Raw genomic sequence first — 22,288 nt, forward strand, 5'->3', positions numbered from 1 at the left:
CCAAATTACTCCTCCTTCATGTTTCCTCTACTGTGTTCCATCTGCCATTTCCTAACAAAACATATGCTTCATTAGATCAGGGCCCTTCCCTGTTTTTCATGCCATGTACTCTAGCACACAGTAGGTGCTTAACACAGATGTGCAACATGAGTAATTACAGTTTTGTGTTCGTACGTTTCCCTACACCAAGGAAATCTGAGTCAAAGACTGGCCTTATTTTTTTTTTAAAGAGTGATAGGCCTTTAATGTTGAGACAATAAAATAACAGTCATTAAGACAGTATTGCTAAGAAGCCCCAGATTCTGACCACAGCTATGATCACAGAACAACAGGAGGAGGGGAAAGGGCAGGGTCTGAACTTCTGCCTGTTGAATAACTGCACTGGACTCCATCTCGCAACTTTCCAAGTCAGAGCCTTTGTTTTCTCCCTGCAGACGGGAGGTGAGCCTAATCCTCACAAGTTGAACCTTAAGACATTTCCTGTGAGCATCCATTATGTGAAGCTAAACACACAACCTGCATGCAGAGTACTAAATAGTGCCCCTTCTTTGTTCTCTCCTGGGTGCATATAACTGAGAAGTTGGGAAACAAAGCAGACCTTTGAAATCCCAGAGACCTTCAGCTGAAGGGAGTGTTCCCTGAAGGCATATGGCTTTATTCAGTTGCAAAGGGCATATCTGATTCAGGTCTAAGCCTGGGAAGGCCAGTGGAGAAAAAGGTTTCTGCTTTGTTGTTGAGGTAACCATCAGAATTGACATTCTAAAAGACTTTGGATTTAACAAGGAAACCATTTAATTTCAAGATTAAAAATTATTTAAATGGGCCTGGGAAGATGGCTCATCAATTAAAAGCACATACTTTTCTTGTAGAAGATCCAAGTTCCATTCCCAGTACCTATGTAGTCAGCTTGCAGCCTCTTAAAATCCTAGTTTCAGGGAGATCCGATGTCTCTGGCTTCCACAGGTACCTGGTACTCTTGTGCTCATATCCACATAGACATAGACATACACATATGTTCATTTTAAAAAAAGTAATCTTTGAGATGACCTAGATCGCCACATTTCCTTTGTTCTCAAGAACTAAAACAGTTTAATATCAGGGAGGAGTAACATGCTAGTCTGATTTATTCCATTTTGTCACACACAAGAGGAATGGAATTAAGCAATGGTAGATGGGAATTAGTGCTCACATTCCTTCTTGATTAGCTCATGAGCCTCCCAAGCTCTTCCTGTGCTCTCCCTGAAGACTGCTAAGTCAAGGCAGCCACACCATTTTTGGAAATGGCTCAATGGGTCATTCTGTTATCACAGACCAGAGTTTGAGTCAGCGTGGTTAGCGGGTTTGGCTGTGGTCCTTCTTAGTCTTTGAAGTAGTTCCCTCCTCACTAAGACTGCACTAAGCTTGTCTTTACCAAAGGGCAGGAGTACATACTACATCTGTCTATATTGAGAGAATCGGGAAGAATTTATAAAGCTGGTATATGGTCAACTCCTCCAGTTAGGATAGAATGTAGGGACTCAGGCCTGTGTCCACGAGCAAAGTGCATAAAGAAAAGCAGACAGCCCTCAGAAAGAGCAGGGAATTCGACCAACATGTTGGACCAATGCCAAGAACGAATTCCAGCACACTGCTTTTGCTACTTCTGGCAAACACAAGCACCCCCTGACACTGACTCAACATTCCAGGACTCTCCACAGCACTGGCCCAGCACACTTGGCAGCCATCTATGACCTACTTGACGTTCTCTGTGGATCGCTCCCAGGACTTGCAATGTACTTCAAAAGGTCCAGCATGAAATGAGAAGGCGGGGCAGGGCTCATTGTTCATACAAGATTAAGGATTTACAAGAGTAACTGCACAGTCAGAATGCATGGGTCTGCCCTTCCTTCACACAAGGCCCTGTGTGAAGTCTGTCTCAGGCTTCTGAAGTTAACCCTGTCTGCCACAGCACATCGTATCTCCATGTCAACCCCAGCAGTCTGGTAATCTCGTTCCAGGTCTCAATTCACAAGCTGATTTGGATGATCCTTTAGAAAGAGGGTCGGAAGCAGCTCCCATCCCACCTCCAGGGAAATATGTCAGACTGCTTCTTTACCTATTCAACCGCTCCGTTTCCACCTCAAACTCTCTAATCTTGCTTTCAGAGATGGCAGATCCGTGTGAGTAGAGTGTTTGAAAAATTTCCTGGATATTGGAGCAGTCCTGAAGTGAGTGGGCCAGGTGCTCTGCCACACTGCTGGAAACCTGTACGAATGAACACAATTCCCCCCAGAGAGGTCAGGTCAGAAACAATGGTCCTCAGACACAATCTGCATGTGTGACAACCTAAAGCCAAGATTCCTTAAGAATTTGGCACCAACAGATAGTTACCCTTCTGAGTCTCTGGGTCTCAGTTGGTATAAGTCGAGCCTTAAAAAATGGCTGTGAGAGTACTATGGGACACACCTTCAGCTTGCAGCTGCACCTCCTGGATAGCTGATGCTGAAGAACAGCAAACAGACCAGTTCTCCTAGAGCCCTGAAAATTCAGCACTGTAAATGCAGTCTGGAATTTCTTCTTCTATCTAGGTGATTGTGACTGTGGCCCAGGAAAGACATTGTCCCCTTTATCCTCACAGTTTGGGTTTGGCATGGAATCTGAAGACATGTGGGTTTTACTCAATGCAAAACTTTAAGTTAGGAAATTAAAGTGAGTTTTTGGGTTGTTTTTTAGACTCTTTCCTTTTGCCCTAGAATCAAACAGCTAGCTCTCTCAGCTCCATGCCTAATCATAAAACACACTCCTTAACTGAAACTATAGGGCTGGAAAGATGGCTCAGTGGTTAAGAGCACTGACTGCTCTTCCAGAGGTCCTGAGTTCAATTTCCAGCAACCACATGATGGATCATAAATGTCTATCCTAGGATATGATACCCTATTCTGGCACACAGGTATAAATACAGATAGAGCACATGCATAAATAAACAAATAAATAAATAAATAATAAATCTTTAAGCAAAACAAAACAAAAACAGGAAACTACTCCATTGTCATTTCACCAGCCTTCAGTCTCCCTGGAGGTGAAAGATGCTAGTAGGAAGACTCACACTGAGTAGTCAGGTCCAGCCCATGCTCTGTAGCTTCACACCGAGCAGTCAAGTCCAACCCATGCTCTGCTAGCTTTGGGCCCCACTTCAAAGGTAGCAGCCCCCACTCCCTGGACAGTGTGTTCCCCTTCAAGTTCTATGTGCAAAGAGATCATTCTTTTGGAGTTTTGCAACTCCCGAGGTCTCTGTGAGCCATGATGATAAAAAGCAGATACTTCAAGACATCCACTGGCATCACCATTAACTAACCAAATGTTATTAATTTTTTGGAATGTTTCAAGTGTGTGAGGCGGGATCAGGGGAGATACCTACCTTAAAGCTAAAGTTGCAATTCATCATTTAGAAACTTTATACATTTGACTTTGCCTCTGTGGAATAAAACCCTTATAATTTATTATCCAATTAACTGATGACAAGTTGGAGATGAACATCAACATTTCTGTCCTCTGGGAGTCATGGTGTGGGTGGCTGTATAGGGTTGCTTCTTCTCTTGCCTGTCACTGACACTCACCCCAACACTACTGATTTCTGAGCCCAGGACTGGTCTGTCAGATGATGAGGATTCAGATCTCGTCTTCGATAGCTTTACTCTCTCGGCAATCTTAAAAAAATAAAATAAAATTATCAGAAAGTCCACGCCACTGCCACCCCTATAGACTGAGACAATGCTTACACAATTTTTAGCCCTGTCAACTGAAGTGATTCATCAAAACACTTTAAAAAAGAATTTCCTGGCTCAATTCTGTTGCCATAAACTTAAAATGGAGCTTCTCTACCTCAGCTGGGATAGCATGAGCTATTGTATAGCATCTCTGGCTTCTAGCCACAAGACGCCAGCAGCACTCCAGTTGTAACCATTCAAAATGTTCCTTAGGAGACAAAACTCATGCATGGTCAGGAAACAATGGTTTTACTTAACTAACTAAACATGAAGGTTGAGAAACTGCTTTATTGTGGAGACTATTAGTGCTGCCAGGCAGGAAGACAACTGCCATTTGTACCATGTGACAGGGTCTTTTTAGGAAGTGCTGCCAAAAGCAGAACGACTGGTAACAATGTATTTCTTTTCTTTCTTTTTTTCCTCTTTTTGTGAAAGTGTCTCACTACATACTCCTGGATGACCTGGAACTCATCTTGATCCTCCTGTCTCTGCCTCCTTTGCTGGAATTATAGGCCTGCACCTCTATGTTCAGCTCTGTGATGTATTTCTTTTCCTGGCATGGCTGTCATTCTTCTGAGGGGGAACTCATTGCTTCATCACTCAGGGTCATCCAAAGGCTGATGGTTTCTTGAAAGCAAGTACCCATCCACTGTGAGGTCGTACTTGACAAAACTCTCCACAATGGCTTGTCAGCTCTGACATTTTCCAGTAGGTTGATTAATGAGACCTGGTATACAGGTTGCGTGTAAGAGAGACTTAAACCTATTAGTGGGTTATCGCTCTCTGCAGCTTGATTTGGTGGAGTTGACACTCAGTCCCAGGGGAAGCCACTAGAGGATGTGCACTGGTATGTCTGCACAATGGTGGGCTCAGCCACAGCTGGGTGTTTTAGATAAGAAGTGTTCCAACCCCAGCAGACTCATTCCAGGGAGCTCACCTTAGCGATGGGGATGTCATTGCTGCTACTGCTGGTGCTTAGCTCCCCAGTGCTGGGGTTAATTGGGCGATTGGCAGGAGTGAGGCGACCCGGGCTAGAAGGTCCAGTAGCTTGTACACTCTGCAGCCGAGTTTGGAGCTCTCGGACCTGAAAACATAATCATCCCTTTAGATGGAGTTGGCGGTTTCCTGAGCAAAAGAGCAAAAGAGCCAGACAGCCTATGGCAAAGTTTTCGGCTGTGATGCTCAGCTGGCCAAGTCTACTGAAGCTCCTGAATTCTTAAGTGGACTCATTGCTGATCACTCATCTGTTACTTAAGAGTGAGAAGGAGAATATGCAACCTAAGTGTTAGAGGCTTCCAACACAGGAGGGAGGTATGCAGAAAAGCATCTGATGCAGCAGTGGGCAACTCGAATAAGGATGTGATCTCTACTCTTAGGAAACTCAGAGACTACACAGAGATAGAGAACAAGAGTCTACACACACACACACACACACACACACACACACACACACACACATACATCACATCACATATGCTAGAAACATCTGTCTAGTGTGCTCGGAGGCAGGAGAGCTTGGGAAGACTGTGCCTCCACTGGAAGCTACTCCAGAGAATATAAAGAGGTATATGAGAGGAGAACTGGGTTCTGAAGGAGAACACGTCAGGGTGGGCATGGTAGAGGCATGGCTGGGGTAGGGAAGGGATGGGGAGGTTGCACTGTGCGCACAGCATCTAGAGAATATGCAGTACTGGACAAACTCTTGAGTTATTCGAGACAGGGCTTTAGGAAAGAGGTAAGACCAAGCTGGAGTGACAGTGAGGGCATCAGCAGTTTTCCTCCATGGAACCAATGCTCGGAGCCTTCCTGGTACGTTAGGGAGGAAGATCTAAAGAAGAAAGCATGCAAAAACCAAACCAAAACAAAAGAAAATGGGGCCCTGTAAATACATTTAAGACACAATAGTGGAAACTAGAGAGATGGCTTAGTGTTAAGAGGCCTGACTGCTCTTCTAGGAGACCAGAGCTCAATTTGAAGCACTTACATGGAAGCTCATAAGTATCCATAACCAGATGCCCTGTTCTGACCTAAACAGGCAGCAGGCACATACATGCACCAAAAATACCCATACACATAAAATTAAAAAAAAAATAAAATATGCCCTACTAATACCACAATGAATATCTAAATCTCACTTAACTGTGGTGACTGCTCTGTGGCCACCAAGGGGAGAAACATCTTAGTAAGTGGGGACATTTGCAAACTCTATGATAACTGTGGACACACTTTTGCCAGCAGAGTATCAGGACTATTATCAAACTTGCTAAGCAACCAAGATGACCTTGAACTTCTGAAGCTCCTGTCTTCAGAATTACAAGGAAGCACTACAAAGCCTGGTTTATGATGCTTCAGATCGACTGCAGTGCACAAAACCTCACATGAATGAAGCGACTGATGCAGGCAGCCGGAAGGCACACCTAGACACTTAGAGCAGGGTTTTCTAAACTTTATGGTATACCAGATCTCCTTTTCAGGACCAGTGAGACACCAGGGTGGCAGAAGCCTACCCCAATGGCTCAAATTTATCAGAATTGCATGAAGCCAGGACTCATATCTAATGAGTGCCCCAAAGACATGAATTTTGGACATCAGGAGAGCCATACCTTGAGCAGCTGACCCAAGGCTACAAAGCATTGTACAAAGCATCACAGACAGGCAGAGCAGAACCAAACCTCAGTGCTAGCTCTTGATGTCACAGCCCTTTCAGGTAAGGGCAGAGAGCAGATACACAGCCCCCCTCACTAAGAGCTTCTAGAAAGCTTTCATATTAAATGTCTGGGCTTTCTCTACCCTGCTATCTTGGGAACCAAAAGTAATTGAAGTTTCAATAATTTATCAACATATTATAAGCCAAAATAGGGAAATTCCCTTGGAGCAAATTGTATTCGATAGTGAGGCAGATCAAAAGAGCCTAATGCTTTGCTGTGGCTTCCAAGAGCTGGGGATTGCTAGAAATGCCCAGTGTTCACACAACACAACAGAAGCAAGGGCTGCAATCAAAACATAACCTGACTGCAAAGGCACATGCCTGCTGGAGACAAATAGAATTCATGGTGCAAGTTTATTCTGGAATAGTCCCTAACAAACCAATGGCAATGCTTGTATGGAGGTTCATCAGGCCATGGGGCAGAGGGGGGAGGGGAAGGGCAGTAAGGTTTTGAATAATTAACAAAGTTAGCATCATTCTAAAACTTACATGTAGTCTAAGTGGAGCAGGAAGCCATCACTGGCCTGTTCCTAAGTCACCAGTCAGTGTACTTGTTTTGCTTGCTTAGGGTTTTTTTGTTTTGTTTTGTTTTGTTTTGTTTTCAAATCAGGATCTTTTTCCTTAGCCCAGGCTGGTCTTAGATCTTACAGCAATTGCTCTGCCTCAATTTCTCTAGTACAAGAATTGTAGTTGGCTTTTAAAAAACTACAAACAATTGTAGCAAGTATCTTAAAGATCATTTAAAATGAACCATGTTTCAGAAGTATTTGCTCTTCTAATCACAAAGGTGCTGAATGTTGACTGTGGAAAAGCTAAGTAGCACTGTAGGTTAAACAGAAAAGGTTAGCACACCCCTTCTAACTGCTCTCAGGCAATTGCTTCCAGCCATTTCCCGTGTGCATTCATGTGGTCCAGTAATTTCTATTCTATACACCCTCATTTTAAAAGCTATGGACTCTATGAAAATTAATGGCTGATACCTTCCTTTTGGACTATGCCTTACTTTTAAATGACAGTGTTCATTAGTAGAAAAAAAAGCAGCTGAAGTGTCAGCTACACAGAAAGAAAGGCAGTACAAGGTTACCTGACTATCTCCTACAGATTTGAGGTGAAATTAAATGACCTAATACCAGAACTGAAAGCCACCCAATAAACCAAGTTATCTTGGGCAAGGACCAGGGAACAGGTAAACAGCCATTAGATTTCCTTTTTCACTCCTCCCATGGGAATGGGTTGGATCAAGACTCCCTCAAAAGTGATGTCCCAATTCAATACCTAGGAATGTGACTTTATTTCAAAAGTCTCTGTAGATGGGATGACACTACAGATCTCGGAGATCATCCTGGACTTAGAATTCATACCACACCTGCTTCTTAAAAGGGATGAGAATAGGAATTGGGACTGTGCCAGAGATATGAGACCAGTGAAGGACACATGGAGATTAATATAGAGAATGGCTACAAATCAAAAGCTATGAGATACAGAAATTGAAAAACGCACCAAAGACTGCTTCCTTTAGCCTGTAGAGATGACATAGCCCTGCTGCACCCATTGTGATTTGGAATTCCTAGACACAAGTAACATTTAAAATTAAAATTAAAATTTTTTTAAATTCTATATTTGTAGTAATTACCTGATAAACCCATCTTCTATTGAAGATGTTTTATTAATGGAAATAGGCTTTTTCTCTACAGGAAACTTTCTGTCCTTGTTCTGTGTTGTGTCGTTTTGTTTCAATTTTAGAAGTGGAACACCCATTCAAAGCCTGCCCACATGTGGTCCATACATATACAGCCACCAAACTAGATAAGAGGGATGAAGCAAAGAAGTGCAGGCCGACAGGAACCAGATGTGGATCTCTCCTGAGAGATACACCCAGAATACAGCAAATACATAGGCAAATGCCAGCAGCAAACCACTGAACTGAGAACGGGACCCCTGTTGAAGGAATCAGAGAAAGGACTGGAAGAGCTTGAAGGGGCTCGAGACCCCATATGAACAACAATGCCAACCAACCAGAGCTTCCAGGGACTAAGCCACTACCCAAAGACTATACATGGACTGACCCTGGGTTCCAACTTCATAGGTAGCAATGAATAGCCTAGTAAGAGCACCAGTGGAAGGGGAAGCCCTTGGTCCTGCCAAGACTGAACACCTAGTGAACATGATTGTTGGGCAGAGGGTGGTAATGGTGGGAGGATGGGGAGGGGAAGCCCATATAGAAGGGAAGGGGTAGGGGCTAGGGGGATGTTGGACCGGAAAGTGGGAAGGGGAATAACAATTGAAATGTAAATAAGAAATACTCAAATTAATAAAGATAAAAAAAAAGAAGTGGGACAGCCAAGATTCAAAGTGTATCCAAGGAAGACTGATGTATCTAGGAAAACCACGTATCACTCTGACAACCCTTCTGAAGTGGCTTCCTCAGTCCCAGCTCCTGACCCTGGGAGGCTACTTTCTTGATTCTCTTAAGCTCAATGCATAGTGAATAACCACGCAGATGTACAGAAATTGATCTGCTGCAAACACCGGGACTCTGATAGTGTATAAGGCAAGTCTCCAAATTTTGCAAAGTATGATGGGTCTCTTCCATAAAAACAGAGTTCACAAGCAGCATCAACTGTAGAAGAGAAAAAGTGTCTCTCTCCTTCACAACACAGGAAGAAGAAGGTGGACTCTTGCTTCTCTTTGGTTCTCATTTAAGGATATTGGGGCCTGTTTTGTTTCACTAGGTTAACAGAAGAAAATGGACCAAAGCAAAAGGTAAGATGTTTACTGATGGTGTGGATGGGAAGAGATGGGGTTGCAAACAATGAAGAAAGAATAAAAATAGCAAGACAAGTCCTTTCCAATTCTCCACCTCAAGAAAGAATATCAACTTTGGACATGTGAAACTCCTGTTTGGTGTACATAGAGAGTTCCAGGATAGCCAGGGCTATGTAGAAAGAGGCTGTCTTAAAGAAAGAAAGAAAGAAAGAAAGAAAGAAAGAAAGAAAGAAAGAAAGGGAAGAAGAAAGAAAGAAAGAAAGGGAGGAAGAAAGAAAGAAGGAAAGAAAGAAAGCAAGGAAGAGAAACTTAAAGGAAGAGGAACAGAAAGATACAGTTAGTAATTCTGGGTGTGGCTAAGGCCTAGGGAGGAAGGAGGTGTAGTCACATGGGCAAAGGGTCAGTGAAGGGTAGGGAAAGGGCCCCCTTTCCACTAGGGAACAGGAAAAGAGGGCATGGGCAGGCAGAAAGAAGGGTGAATTTGCAGAAAGGGGGAAGGTGGAGAACAACAGGACTCTTTTATCATGGAGTATTTTCTCTGCTAGGTATAGCGGACTGAATCAACAGATGTTAGAGATGAGGGAGAGGTGTGAACTAGGGTAATAAAGTAAGAAAAGATATGGATAGGCAAACCTAGGGCGAGCCTACTCATTGGCACCAAGGGCTCAGCTGCTTTGCCATTCAAGTCAAGTCTGAGAAATCATCTTCTAGCTCTGGAGACCTTCTTAAAATAATAGCAATGGATAGAAAAGAGGGAAGAATGTGTACAGGGAATTCATAGAAATAGGCATGGAATGAATTTCAAAAAGGCTAAATAGAAGTGAGACACCACAGTGAGAGAAGAAACAGAAGAGTGTATGTGATGCATCTGAAGGGAGCTGACCAGTCTACTGACAAGATGGGCAGCAGGGACTAGATTCACACTGACAGATTCCCACAAGATTTCCAGCAGGGCTGGAAACAGCTGCCCAAAAGTTGCTGTCCTAGTGACTGTGCACAGCACAACTGAAAACTTCAGCCTAAGACAGCCTTAGAGAAGGCCAACAGGAACTCTTCCTCATGATGCATGGAAACTCCACTGCTTGGAAAAGAATGAGGGAGAAACTCATTGACCAGGGTAAAAGAAAGGCAGTAAGATCTCCAGCTGCCAGACATAAAAGCTGACATAGAGGACAGGAAGGAGGGCAAGAAATAGGGAGTAGACTCCTGGGCCAAACAGTTCTCTGTCCAACAAAGCCCAAAGGCTCCTACTAAATCTGTCTGTGAGAAGTGTACAAAGTGTGCTATTCTGTGAGCTCAGAGAATCTCTCTGGAGCTGTGAAGAAGTAGCAACTGTAAAAAAAACAAAAGCCACAAACTAAGTGTGGGTGGCACAATTCTATAATCCCAGCATTAAGAAGGTTGGAAGGATGATATGTCTGAGCCTGGCTTGGTTGAACCCTATCTCTAAATCAATAACTCAAAACTCGAAGATACAGCATATTTGGAAGTGGGTTTCAAGTCTGTGCTATCTGCACACTGTAGGACCTTATTATCATCTAACACTGGTGTATACTGCCAAGCTGCTTTTTACCTCAGATATCAAATTTGTAACTCACTCAACCTAGTGTCATTAGAGATGAGAAGACTGGAGCTTTTGACCAGGAAGCTGCCAGATGTAGAGTAACAGTTTTAGAGAGGAGGAAAGGAACCCAGTCAACCAACCCAGAAGAGTCTGCTCCAGATAAAAAGATGACCATAGCAGACTATGTTATAATAGATATATCCAGGATTCTTAAAGAAATAAAAGGAGTTTTTATAAACAGTAAGAAGCAATGCCAAACTCCCCCTACCCCTGCCCCTTGCACTCAAATCTCAGTATCTAGCCCACACTGTTCTGAAACCGCCACATGAGCCCAGGGAATGACAGGTGTGAACTACCACAGAAAGGCTAATATCAAATTTTAAAGGACTGCTTACAATGTTCTCTGAAAGCAAGAATATTGATCTGTCTCATTCACTACAGTAGTGCCTTGTCTTCAATTATGACTGACAGTCTTGAGAAAATACATCTAATGCTGCTTTAGAAAAAAAAAACAACTGTCATCATAAAATCTAATACACAGCAGACTATAGGCCACATCTTCATCCCCAATACCTATAAATGGCAAACAGAAGTTGATATCGGTGGTCCAGGGTTATCCAGGCTATGGAAGAAAGAAAACAGAGCTGTCAGGTAGAGTCTTAAGGATGCTCTGTGGATCATCTAGAAGCTGGAAAGAGGGGCAAGGCTTCTCTTGGATGCTGTGAAGAGACGGGGACAACTCTCAAGCTTCCAGAAGCCCACAGGCCTGCTGACACTGGGAAGTCAGTAAACATGACACATTTTAGATTCTGACTTCCAAAGCTGTAGGGTGATGAGGTGGTTTTGTTTGTTTGTTTTGTTGTTGTTTGAGATAGGGTCTCACTATACAGCCCTGGGTAGCCTGGTACTCACTAAAGCAGCCTGGCCTCAGACTCACAGAGATCATCCTTTGTATCCCAAGTATAGGGATGGAAGACATGGGCCCCAGTGCCTGACCACATTTGAGGAATTTTAGCCATTAAGTTGATGATACGTTGCTCCATCATCCATAGGAACTGATACATGTATCAACACTGAGCAACACTCATGTGTAAAAAAAGTTAATCTCTCAGAAGTTGAGAGTAGAGTGGAAGTTATCCAAGGCCAGAGGTTAGTGGGTAGGGTTGGTGGGGACCTGCAGATAGTAAAATTTACTTAGAGAAAATCAGCTCTGGTATGTACTGCATAGAAGGTGATTAGAAATGGTCTTTCTTACTTTTCTATTGCTGTGATAAGACACCACAATCAATACAACTTGTAGAAGAAAGAATAGAATAGGAGGTGTAGAGTTTCAGAGAGTTAGAGACATGATACTGAATCAAAGTCATGGCAGCAGGAGCAGCTAAGACCTCACATCCTTACCCACAAGTAAAGGGGAGGGAAGGAGGGAGGGACAAAGGGAAGGAGGGAGGAAAATGAGAGGGTTGGAGGGAGGGAAGGGGACTGGGAATGCCAAGAGTTTTTGTTTTTGTTTTTGTTTTGTTTTGTTTAGAACCCCAAAGCCAAGCCTCAGTGACATTCCTCTTTTGACAAGGCCACACATCCTAATCCTTCCCTCTAAGGGGAAGTTCTGATACTAACATCCTGTGGTCCAATCAGTTCTTGATTTGTCATTAAAGAAGATTGGGGCCAGTTGCTGGGCGGAAGATACGGACAGGACATCTGGGTCCCAGGAGGAAAGGCAGAAGCAGAGAAGAGGGGGAGTCCCTTTCTGCCATGTTTTGGAAGAAGAAGAGTGCAACAATTATGTAAGGTCTTGTGGAGAGCTGGGGCTTCTGGTCACTGCTACAGGCTGGGCTAGGTGGAGCTAGTTAAGGCAAGTAGAGAGACAGAGAATAAATTAGAAAACACACACTTTTCCAGGTGGGAGATATCTGCGCTCACCAATTGTGCCAAAAAGACAAATTATAAAAAAAAATTAACTCCATGTATGTATCTTTTATCTGAGGGTTCTTTGGAGTGGACTGATATTACAACTACTTCCCAGGAGAAAGGCAGGAAAACAAAACAAAACAAAACAAAAGCCAAGAAGGGCTAATAGGGCAGCTGACCTTGGCCAAAGGCAGTAACATATTAAAAAAATACACATAACACTTCCACAACAGTTCTACCCAAGTATTCAAAGGCATGAGCCTATGTGGGGCATTCTCATCCAAGCCACTACACAGGTAATATTCTCTGTAGATTTCAAACAGATGGAAAAAAGAAACTTCTAGGTTTTTTTTATTTGTTTGTTTTATTTTTTTAACTACCTATTGTACTACTTTTTATTGAAAAGCATCTTGTACTTACGATGTCTATTTCCTGAATTTTACCATATACTTTAATGCTAAAGGTTAAATTAATTTTTACATGCAAATAGTGTTTCTCAATGTAGGAACAATGATGATAAAAAGATGACATACCACATGAAGTAAGTGTCTTTTTTAATTGAAAAGCTGAGTAGTAAACTAAATCTCTAGGTAACATTTTCAAAACTGAGAAGATTAAAAACTAAAAAAAAACAATAAAGAAAACAAGGCTCCAGATCTACTTAAGAGTGCCCAGCTGCACACAAGCTTACCAGCAGCATAGAGGTCAGAAGACATCCGCATGGTTAATGCCAAGTTGCCTTGTTTCAGTTTCCCATTCAAGAACAAATATGTTTTATTAATTCCATTTCACCATACTTCTCCTAAGTTGGTTTATTTACAATGCCAACTTTGAAAGGCTCACTGAAGTTAATTGGACAATGAACTAGAGGCAGAAATCACTTTACAGAAAGAGAGAGCCCAAAATGCCACTTTCCACAGAGAACCAATAGTTGGGTTTTATTCAGAGTAATGGGGAGGTGGGTGGGAAGAGGAAACTTCTGCTCATAGAAGAAACTCAACCAAAGGTCTGATCTGTATGGGAACTACACATGCAGTGAGAACAAGGCTGTGTTTTTCTACTGATCTCTAATATTAACAATTATAAGCAGAGCAGTGCGACTAGCATTTGGAGCAACCCTTCTAGTGTTACAGTGACAGGCATAGTAGTTCACTTCTCTTCACACTGTTGATTTTCTTTGGGTACCTGGGCCTCTGCCTCTACCTCTACAGTGAAGTCATTTTTGATATGGAAGGTTTTACGAATCTTCTCAAGAGTTTTCCCCTTAATCATATTGGCCACAGTCTTCCAGGTGACATCAAGCAAACCTTTAATGTCTAAGTAATTTGCAGCCAGAATAAGTTCAAGTAGTGTTCCTTGGTCAACTTTTAGGAACCCTTGGTCCTGAACAGTGATATCATCAGTCCGCTTTTCTTTGTTCTCCTCATCCTCAGAGCAGAGGGCCATCCTTCTGCTGGGTGCACCACTGAAGGACCTTCTTTTAGAATTGCTGCACTAACATTTGATAAAGGACCAGGACCATCAGCTCCCTCGTCATCCATTCCCATATCTTCCAGCATGGTCTTAATGGTCACAGATTGTTTGGCAATTTGTACATCAACTTCAAATATCTCTCCATCAGAACTCTGCAACTTTATTGTAGGCATGGTGTTCTGTCTCAAGACCACAGGCTGGAGGCTGATGGACAGAGTTCACAAGCAAACAAAAGTCTCAAAAAACCCTGAGCAGATAGTCTAATTTGATTTCACATGACTCACCATATATGCTCTGAAACATCACATTACCACTAATACATTTGCATACTTTAATGAATCAAAATTAAATCTAACTAATAATAAATAGTATGTTTAAAAGTAGGGCTAGAGGTGGTTCGGCAGTTAAAGTACTTATTACACAAGCCGGAGGACTAGACTCAAGGAGGGTACAGTGGCCTGCCTGTAACTGCAGCCCTGGAAGGCACAGATAGAGCAAGTTGGCTAACAAGGCTAGTCACATTGGCAAGCTCCAGGTTCCATCAAGAATGATCCAAAGATGATCCCTGATATCAACCTTAGGCCTCTCCGACATGCACACACATGCTTACATGCATTCATACACATAATACACACACATAACACACAAATATGCATGTGATTCCTGATATCAACCTTAGGCCTCCACAGTGTACACACACATGCTTACACACATTCATATACATAATACACACATACAATACACACACATGCATGTGTATACACACACATACACACATACACACACACAGCTATGTACTACACATGAACACAAGCAAAAAGTAGGTAAAAAATAAAGTTGGAAGTAGAATACTGCTTGCAATGAGCTAGCATGGGACCTGTTAGGATTAATGGGACCTGTTGGATTAATTAATAGGTTCTAAGTTATAGCGAGGACTCAGAATTTCTGGTATGCTCTGCAGTGTAGGCCCACTACTGGTGGCAATTGTACTATATCCTCCAAAGAGCAAGAAGAACGAACTTTGAATAGTCTTCCCATTAAGAAATCACAACTGTTTGAGGATACAGCTAAATTTAAGCTGATTTTAACATTACCCAATGTTATATGTTTCAAAACATTACATGGAATTCCAATCCTGGGTAAAAATACTAATATTTTTATGTATGAGTTACAAAATAAATTTGATGATTAAAAAAATTTTTAAAGTTTTGAGTAAAACTCAAGACACTCTCAAGATGATATAGTTACTGTTTCCAGATCTTTGCTAAAAGAACTTCCAAAGATGCAGGCTTAGAAAACCAAAGCCAAGAGACTGTGGGAAGAGAGCAGCAAGGGAGAGACAAAAACCAGGAGTGGTGTGGGTCAGGCATCCTCATCACTTCTGCAGAGTATACGGCCTGAGAAGCATTCAAAGGGGCCACTGGCAAGACCTGGTAAAGGAGAAAACTCATGCACCCAAGGACTCAGCAAGCAGACTGCTCGGACATCCCCAAGGCACTGTCCTGATCAAGGAGCCACGCCTCCAGATGTTGTTGTGTTTGTGGGAAGCAGAAAGCCTGAAGGGATTTGGTGGCCATCCATTCTACTTTGTTTTAATTTGTTCCTGGACCCTGAGCAGGAGGCCTAGAGGCTGTGGTGCGGAACAAGGACAACACAGGGAAAAAAATACAGATTGTAGGACCATCAGTATCGTAAGTCACATATGAATGTGATTTGTGGATTAATGGCATGCATGAATTAAAGGTGGCACTGGGGTCCCGAGTGGAATAAGGCACCATCGACCATTAACAAATGAGTTTTGGAGTTACATGTGGTCATGTTCACAGATACCTGCAATGTCAGGTACCACTGTATATTGGAACCCATAATTTCACTGTATAATGGAACTGGTAAGGGAGAGAGAACACCTAAGATACAGAAGGGTAAATCCCATTGGGCCAGAAAAGTTCTACACAATGGCAGTCTATTCCCACATGCAAAGCTGCCTTCTTTGAGTCCAGATTTCAATTTGGCAAAGAACCAATCTTAGTGGAGATTTCACATGTCCCTTCACAGAGCCTTCAAATAAATGTGAAATGAGAGTCTAAGTACAGAAAATATAGGCTTATTCATATGAAGTTAACTCACATAGTACTTTAGGCAAGTGTTATGTTATCACCAATAGCAATTTGAGGTATTTGAAGCAGATCACGAAATAGGGAAGGAAAATTAAAACTGTTTTTGTAGCTCTAGGGTTTGGCAGGTGTGCTCCCTTCTCCTTTAAGCCCCAGAAAGTACCTGGATCTGATTATCAAATGGCTACATAGGAGAAAGGAGGACTGTCCTATTCTCCTAATTTCTTTCCAGATGTTTAATAATCAGATGGCTATTTCCTTTATAGTCAAGTGTCAGTCCCATTCACCCTCACAGGTACAGCAAGGGCAAGGATGGAGGGTCAAACTCAAATGTGACAACAGGAAGAAGTTCTAGTGTTCTCTCAGCACAAAGTATCAGCACTACCTTCCTAAGGGACCCTGGAACCACTCCCAGAAAGGTGGTAGACCCAGAGCTTTACTTGGGGTTCCTCTTAAAGATCCCCATCACACAGTAGGGAGGGAAGTATCCTTCATCAGCAAAGTTCTACTGCTCTATTGGCCAATTATGGTGCTGATGAGGGAGTCCAGGCATCCATGGAAAAAGAGTGTGGAACTCACTTCAAGACACACAGAAAAAAACTCAGGTAGGATGCAGGGTATGAGGAAGAATTGTTGGCACTAGCACCTTATGCTGTGGACACAGACAACTTTTGAAAGAATACAAGTCTTCCAAAGATCTATTTGTTTCAGGTCTATGATTCAACAGGGGGTAGATTCACCAGCTTTGTGGTTCCAGCATACTTGTTTTGCCAAACAGAATAGGGAAAGATTGATCATTTTGGCTGCATGGCAGCTGACCTAAGCAATTTAGGTCAAAAGTGCAAACAGTATGAAGAAATTACCTTACTGGCACATGCCTGCTTTATGTGTACCTATGTGCTCACTGTCCATATCCATCAACCTAGAACATTGTATCAATTCTCCACTATCCCTGAAGCCAGGAGTGGCACCCAGTTTATCACTGTGACCCCTCACTTGGCCAGAGCAGACTAAGCATTTATTTGGAGTACAAATGAATGGAAGAAGAAAGAAGTGAGTCCTCTCTTGAGTCATTAATTCTACTTTGAGATTGAATCTGCTTTTTTAAGTGTGAGAAAATAAATGGTTATATTACAGGGTACTCAGAAACAACCTCATTTAATAATGAACAGAGACCAATAATAAAAATTTCCCTGTTGTCCTCTAGTTACTGCTCTTCCTAGTAGCTCAATTTGTTAACTGACTGCATTAAAGACCTAATTTAATTAAATCTTGGACAAGGTTCAGAAGACCTGCGGAGAGCACTTGGTTTAATTACAGGCAGGGGACAAGCACCAATTTCATTGATGTAGTCAAAGTCTAAGCAATAAAGATGGACAAAGGAAAAGACCATGGCCCCAATTGCTTTTCAGGCCACGTGATGAATTGGGATCTCAAAGCTGCAACAGAGACAGAAAGGCAAAAATCAATGTATTACGCAAACTCACAGAAACAAACAAAACTGAACCTTATTCACTCTCAGAGGCTGCAGATTATGCAAACAGAAAACCACAAGTGACTGATCCCTCTTTGGAGAAATGATATATGTTGGGTAATGGTGGGGTGGAAGTCTTCCAGTACTCAAAGTCTGCAAAAGTGGCAATCAAAAGCATCTAGAAAAGTCTTCAAGATTCCTAATTGTCTAGGAATAAAAAGTTACTCCAACTCACAGGTAAATATGCAAATTTTGGAGGATGTTTGAAGAAACACATATTCCTTCAGATTTTGTTCTTTGAAGATAAATGAGGTGTACATTGTATACATTTAGAGAAAGTGTAACAACAGCACAAAAAACTGGGTAAAATGACACATATTTTGACAGGAATGTGTATGTACTCAGATGTGCATGTGTTTACATTCAATTATTCACTGTCCAGGTTAGAGACATTCAAACATCTAACAGTTCTTATGGATAAAATGTGTAAAGGCAAATTGTCCATATTACTCAAATCTTGATTTTACTCAAACAACCACCCCTCAGTTTTGAGCATTTACTGTGTATCTGACAAGTGTGACTATATGGTAAGAATTATTTAATCTTCCTGCAGCAGGCATCATCACTACCCTTAATTCATGATGAAACAAACAGGCATAGAGAGGTCAGGTGTCTTGCCAAAGATGTACAATGCCTTTACAGGTCAGGCTGTGAGCCCAAGCAGTCGGATTATGGGCTCTGCTATATGATGTGTTCACTCCCACAGTATGGTGCTCTTGGTGCTGACCTCGAGAGCTGGAGAAATCTCTGGATAGAAGGAAGACTGACATTTTTTTTCTCTTTAGTTATAAACAAGGGCTCTTCTGTGCTTTAGTAACTTACATCAGAGAAAGAAATTTATTTTAAAATAAATATAAATTTACTTTAAAATAAAGAAATGGTTAGACCTAAGGCCAACATTAATGCTGCAGAACAGGAACTATAAGAATGCACACTGTAAGAGCAAACACACACACCTAATTAGACTATCAGTCATAAAGATTGGAAGTGTGTCCCAGGAAATTACAGGTGTTGTAGGCCTCCAAGCAAAGGCAACTTTAAAGGGATCCCCAGACAAAGTCTTTGCTGAGTAGGAAGTTTTACAGCCCTTGATGCAAGTAGGGAGAATATGATACAGGCAGCTTCTAGAAACAAGTTTATATGAGCTCAGAAAGAAGATGTCCAGATAGATGCAGGATAATAGTTCTTTAACGTGACATAAGCAACAATGAGCGATAGAGCTGACAACCTTCAAAACTAGTAATTTATTCTCTATTTACCCCCAATGAATATTGAGAATATCTGTACACAGATTGAAAACAGAATGGCAGGCCATGGAGAGATGACTCAGCAGTTAATACTGGCTTATTGTTCTTCCAGAGGACCAGAATTCAGTTCCCAGCACCCATGTCTGCCAGCTCACAACTACCTGTGACTTCAACTCCAAAGGATCCAACACCTCTGGCTTACACAGGCATCTGTACTCTGTCAAGTCCAAATCTCTCTCTCTCTCTCTCTCTCTCTCTCTCTCTCTCTCTCTCTCTCTCTCTCTCACACACACACACACACACACACACACACACACACACACCCCATTAGAATAATAAAAATAGATTTTTAAAGAATAGAAAAATTTACATACAACCTTATTGAAGAATAAGTTACTTCCTAGGTTAAGGAGACACAGCAATGTTAATGGTCCTTGAGCCTACAAGATGTGTCTGATTGTACAGAATCACTTGTCAGGAAATGACTAGAGAGGAACTTCCCTATACTGCCTCAATTGAAACAGAGAGGAAAGGAAGCCCTGTAATTCAAAGTGAATTTTAGAAAGAATTGTTTCTGATAGAAGAATTAATCCTTCCACCCTCAGTCCCATCAAAGTTCAAAGACATAGGCAGACAAAGAACTTATAGGCCCTGGCAGGTAGATATGTATCATTGGAAAAGTTGATGCTTCAATGTTGGACCATCAGCATCTTCAGCGACAGAAATATGTGTTATCACCACATTTCTCAAGTGCCAGTCCTCCAGGGATACCGGGACATTCCTGCCACTCTCTCATGTACACCTTTGCAAACCCACATATATGCACACTACACAGTGTACAAACCCACATATATGCACACTACACAAATGCATGTGTACACTTACATAAACTCCAGTACGCAGACACTTGTTCACACATGTAGTTACAATAATCTGCAGAAGAGGCTCATGTTATTTGATATAAGTGAGAGAAGCTTCTATTAAAGAACAATGTGAAGGACGAAGAGGAATTTGTATGTTTTCCAATTATAAAATATCATTAGACTGTCTTAACAGAATATTTTAATTGAGCTAATGGAAGACATGCATCCCAGTAAAGTAGATTGAGATTTGCTGCCCGGACATAATTTTACCATCTCTCAGATTTAGGATTCCTGAGAAGAATTTATTTATAATCTTAGCTCTACCCCTAAGAATCTTTGAAGTACTTTTATGAACAACATCAGAATTGGTGAGTCCCAAGACAGATCCCAAGACTCTGATTCCCTAAGAGTCCAGGCTCTGTCTGTCCAACCACCCCAGTCCCAGACATAAGCCATGTCTGGCTGCATGCTCACCCGCCTCCGAAGCCTGTCCCGCTCCTCACGGATGGCATTCATAGTGGCCTTGGTTCGGTTCAGCTCCTCCTCTTTGCTGCACAGCATGGCTGTCAGACTTTCATTCTCTTCCCGCAATCCAGCCAGCTCTTTCTCCCACCGGGACCGCTCCTCAGTCAGGTTGGGATACAGATCCCGACCAAGGACTCCCTCGATCTCCTCAACTGTCTGAAAAATAGTCATACATCAGAGGCAGGCTAACTACCATGGAGAAAGGGGTCAAGAAGGACAGAGGCTGCATAGGAACTGTGAGCCCAGAAGCTGAATGGAGAACCTTATGCACGAGTGATGTCACTGTGCATGTGGTCATTCCTCAGACTTAGATGGGGCTGTCACTTGCCTGCATCCTAGTTTGTGCTACTCAGCAATCCCTGGAGTTAAGGACAACAGGGTCCCTCCCTTCTTGGTGTTGAGTGTGTGTGTGGTGCCCACACAATGTTTATTTCCTTAAGGAACCCCAGAGCTGGTCAACTTGCATCCAGGCAGTAGGCCAGTGAGTGATCCTGAAAATGCTGTGACAGACACGAGGTTGCAGGTTGTGCACAGTGTTTAATTGTAAGTTTCCTAAATTACAGGCCTTGTGTGAGCAAACTCAGCAGTAAGGCAGGTGACATCACCATTTCCCACTCTTGGTGTCATATCAGAATTCAGATGGTGTGAATAAGGTTCAGTCCCAAGATGGCAAAGACAAGAATAAAGCATCAGTGACCCTAGAAAGGTTGGGCCTGCCAGGGAGGTTCCTGACAGCAGGGATTGATTTAGTTAATATGATAGATATGACACAAATAGAAGACAATATTAATATTATTTGAAGAGTTCCTTAAACATGGGATTAAAGAACCAGGAAGACACATACAATTAGGAAGAACTTTCTCTGCTTGCTCTGAAACTATTCATCCATATTGTCCTTTACAAAGACCCTAGGCCAGATGGTTTTTAAATAGAAGGGGAATTGCTGAGCGGAAAGAACATATACTGATGAGAAACAGAAGAATCCCAACACTAAACATGTAGTGGCCAGCCACTTGCAAGGGCTCATGCCAGTTCCCCAGAGGAAAACAGGCGGCACGAATCTTGTTGACTCTTTCCTTAAGTGATCCTTTGTCCTTCCTTTAAAATCCAAGATAGTCTATTTGTCTCTGCTTTCTCCATTGCTAGTCATTAGAAGTTCCTTCCCATCTCCAACTTCTCCCCACTCTGAGGAGAACAGAGTTTCAAGTTAACATTACAATCAAATCTAGGACTTGTGAGACTCCAGAGAAGGAAGCACCAGTGGGTGAGTCCTTCCCATCTGGAACTGGAGAATAATGCTGGAATGGCATTTTGTGATTCATCTAGAGGCACAACCATCCTCTTGGGAAATCCAGAATTCTTCCTGACAGACCAGACTGTTCCTGTAAGACTTGGAAGTAGAGACTGCAAGGTCCAGGACATTGAGCCATGGTGAAGTAATAGAAATACTCCCAAGGCCCAGGATCAAGAAGGGCTTGACTTCCCTATTATTCTAAAAGAGACGAGGGTGTGCACATGCTGTTCCTCTCACTCCATATTTGCTCAGAAGTAAAGGAAAAAGGTGTGGCTGAGACCCAGATACACTGGCTGGGGATGGGGTGACTCAGCTAGACCCTTATCCTTCCCTATTTGGACAGCACAGACTGTTATCTCATAAATTTGGGTTCTAGAAATCTCAAGTCTGTAAGAAAACCTCTAAGGTCAACTTACAACTTAAGAATACTATGGTGGCTGGCCATAGTGGCATACAGTTTTAATCCAATTCTTGGGAGGCAGGGGCAGGTGGATTTCTATGAATTTGAGGTCACTTTGGCCTACAGTTCCAGGCCAGTTAGGAC

The 22,288-nt window shown here is 42.4% G+C and overlaps 1 protein-coding gene and 1 pseudogene across 5 annotated transcripts in view; both read right to left on the bottom strand.

Annotated features, from left to right (window-relative positions):
• Nucleotides 1–22,288, bottom strand: part of Mcc (MCC regulator of WNT signaling pathway) — a 472,630-nt gene that overhangs the window by 47,025 nt on the left and 403,317 nt on the right. For all 5 annotated transcript variants that reach the window (XM_087592843.1, XM_087592842.1, XM_087592841.1 and 2 more), the window contains 4 exons: nucleotides 20,400–20,606; nucleotides 4,684–4,830; nucleotides 3,597–3,686; nucleotides 2,096–2,244 (listed from right to left, as the gene is read on the bottom strand). In XM_087592843.1, the coding sequence (XP_087448969.1) occupies nucleotides 2,096–2,244; nucleotides 3,597–3,686; nucleotides 4,684–4,830; nucleotides 20,400–20,606 (593 nt within the window). The remainder of the gene's footprint in view (nucleotides 1–2,095; nucleotides 2,245–3,596; nucleotides 3,687–4,683; nucleotides 4,831–20,399; nucleotides 20,607–22,288) is intronic.
• On the bottom strand, nucleotides 13,760–14,429 carry LOC147999767 (S-phase kinase-associated protein 1 pseudogene; annotated as a pseudogene).

This window comes from Rattus norvegicus, chromosome 18 (assembly GCF_021556685.1).
Source record: "Rattus norvegicus strain SHRSP/BbbUtx chromosome 18, alternate assembly SHRSP_T2T, whole genome shotgun sequence".
In the NCBI taxonomy this organism is placed as follows: Eukaryota; Metazoa; Chordata; class Mammalia; order Rodentia; family Muridae; genus Rattus; species Rattus norvegicus.